The sequence below is a fragment of the Anarrhichthys ocellatus genome, unplaced genomic scaffold (assembly GCF_004355925.1).
Source record: "Anarrhichthys ocellatus isolate YVR2014 unplaced genomic scaffold, GSC_Weel_1.0 scaffold132, whole genome shotgun sequence".
Taxonomy (NCBI): domain Eukaryota; kingdom Metazoa; phylum Chordata; class Actinopteri; order Perciformes; family Anarhichadidae; genus Anarrhichthys; species Anarrhichthys ocellatus.
The window spans coordinates 164,424-166,195 of NW_022280162.1; the positions used below are offsets into that span (position 1 = coordinate 164,424).

Sequence of the window (1,772 nt, forward strand, 5' to 3'; positions counted from 1 at the left end):
ACACACACACACACACACACACACACACACACACACACACACACACATGCCATTTCCACACTCAGTGTCTGAGTCAGTGGAATGTAAATGATGTTTCTGTAAATTTGGAGGACGAAGACACAAACAGACACTTGTGTTCACAAACACACAGAGAGCTGAGAAAAAAACCACTAAGAATGTACTGGATATAATACTACAAGTAGTACTATTACTATGGTACTATTCTATAGAACCATACCAGTGGTAGTGGTAGTGTCATCTATAGTAATTCTACACAAAATACATACAAGAAATATAAGACAAACTAAGAATATGACTAACAGTCTGTAAAATACTGCAACATTTCATATACTTTGGTGTACTGTAGACTACATACTATACTACAAAAAGTGCTGAGAAAACAATGGGATTATTTCATCAAAATAATAATTATAGTATAATTTGTGTTTCAGATTCTTTCTGAAACACAAAATATACAAACAGCATCTACTTCCTGTCTGTTGGTCTTCCTTTTTTGTTTTCTTTGAGTGAGGCATACTTGACTTAAATAACAACACTAATCTTTAACACTGTTGGACTGACACATCCACCTCCTGTTTCCTGGTTCTTCCTCACCACCCCAACACGTCCAACCATTGGTCGCTGGTCGTGACGTTATAAATCAAAGCGACTCACGGTTGGCCGACGGCCGTGTTCTCCGGTACGTTCAGGCTGTAGGTGGCGTTGGTGAACTGCGGCGGCCGGTAGCCGGCCAGGACGGCCACCGTGGCCGGCGAGCCTTTGCGGCCGCTCCCGTCCGTCGCCTGCACCCGCAGCAGGTACTCCCTGCTGGGGGTCAGAGGTCGTCCCGTGGTCCTGATGTCGCCGGAGCGACGGTCCACCTCGAAGCACTCCTCCCCACCTGGACGGACGGACAGAAGGAGGAGACAGGAGTAAAAACATAGTGTTTAAAACACAGACTGTAAATGAGAAGTGGACGCAGTCATGGTGACGTCACCCATTGGTGCCTCGCCATCTTGGATTATGTCCGTCACCATGTTGTTGTTTTTTGCAACCAGTGAACTGAGGACTGAGGAGGAGTGACGTAGAGACGCCGTATACGTCTCTGGTAGAGACCTGTCAATCACCGTGTAGCCCCGCCCTAAAGCATCCCCTGCTTTATGGTCTGTTTGACTCTAAATGGACCATAATGTACTAAATGAACATCATGCTGTATTGAAGAAGACTTGAAACTAGAGATTGAGACCATAAACTCACAGCTGTCCGGTTATGAACACCCAAATAAGGAGGATAGAAGATGGAGGGCTGCTGTTTGTGTGTGTTTATTTCTGTGTGTGTTGAAAGTGAAGCTGCTGAGGACCATTCTGCCAGCTGGAGCAACATGTGTGTGTGCGCGTGAGTGTGTGTGTGTGTGTGTGTGTGTGAGAGCTGATTTACAGTCTTTGAAGACTTAGAAGAAGAGAGCAAGTTATTTTTTTTTACCCACGCCAGCCCTGAGTGATGAGGAGGATACAGAAAGAGAATATGATTAAAGGAAGAGGACCTATGAGGGAGCAAGGGAAGGAGGTAAGGATGTGAAAGAGGAGTAAAGGAGGAGCAGGATCCCCAGCTGTTGACCAGAGGGGTTTAAACCAGCAGCAGCTGCATCCAACCTGTCAATCATCTATTTATGGAGGTTCTTCTGAGGCCAGTTCATCTCACTGAAGACTTCCTGTTTGTCTCCACTGAAAATTCACCACTTCATCACTCACATTAAGAAGACTCTACAGGTG

The 1,772-nt window shown here is 45.5% G+C and overlaps 1 protein-coding gene across 1 annotated transcript in view; it reads right to left on the minus strand.

Moving 5' to 3' along the window:
* Nucleotides 1-1,772, minus strand: part of LOC116399849 (neural-cadherin) — a 123,576-nt gene that overhangs the window by 58,151 nt on the left and 63,653 nt on the right. The window contains exon 3 of the mRNA XM_031877281.1: nucleotides 676-901. Within this exon, the coding sequence (XP_031733141.1) occupies nucleotides 676-901 (226 nt within the window). The remainder of the gene's footprint in view (nucleotides 1-675; nucleotides 902-1,772) is intronic.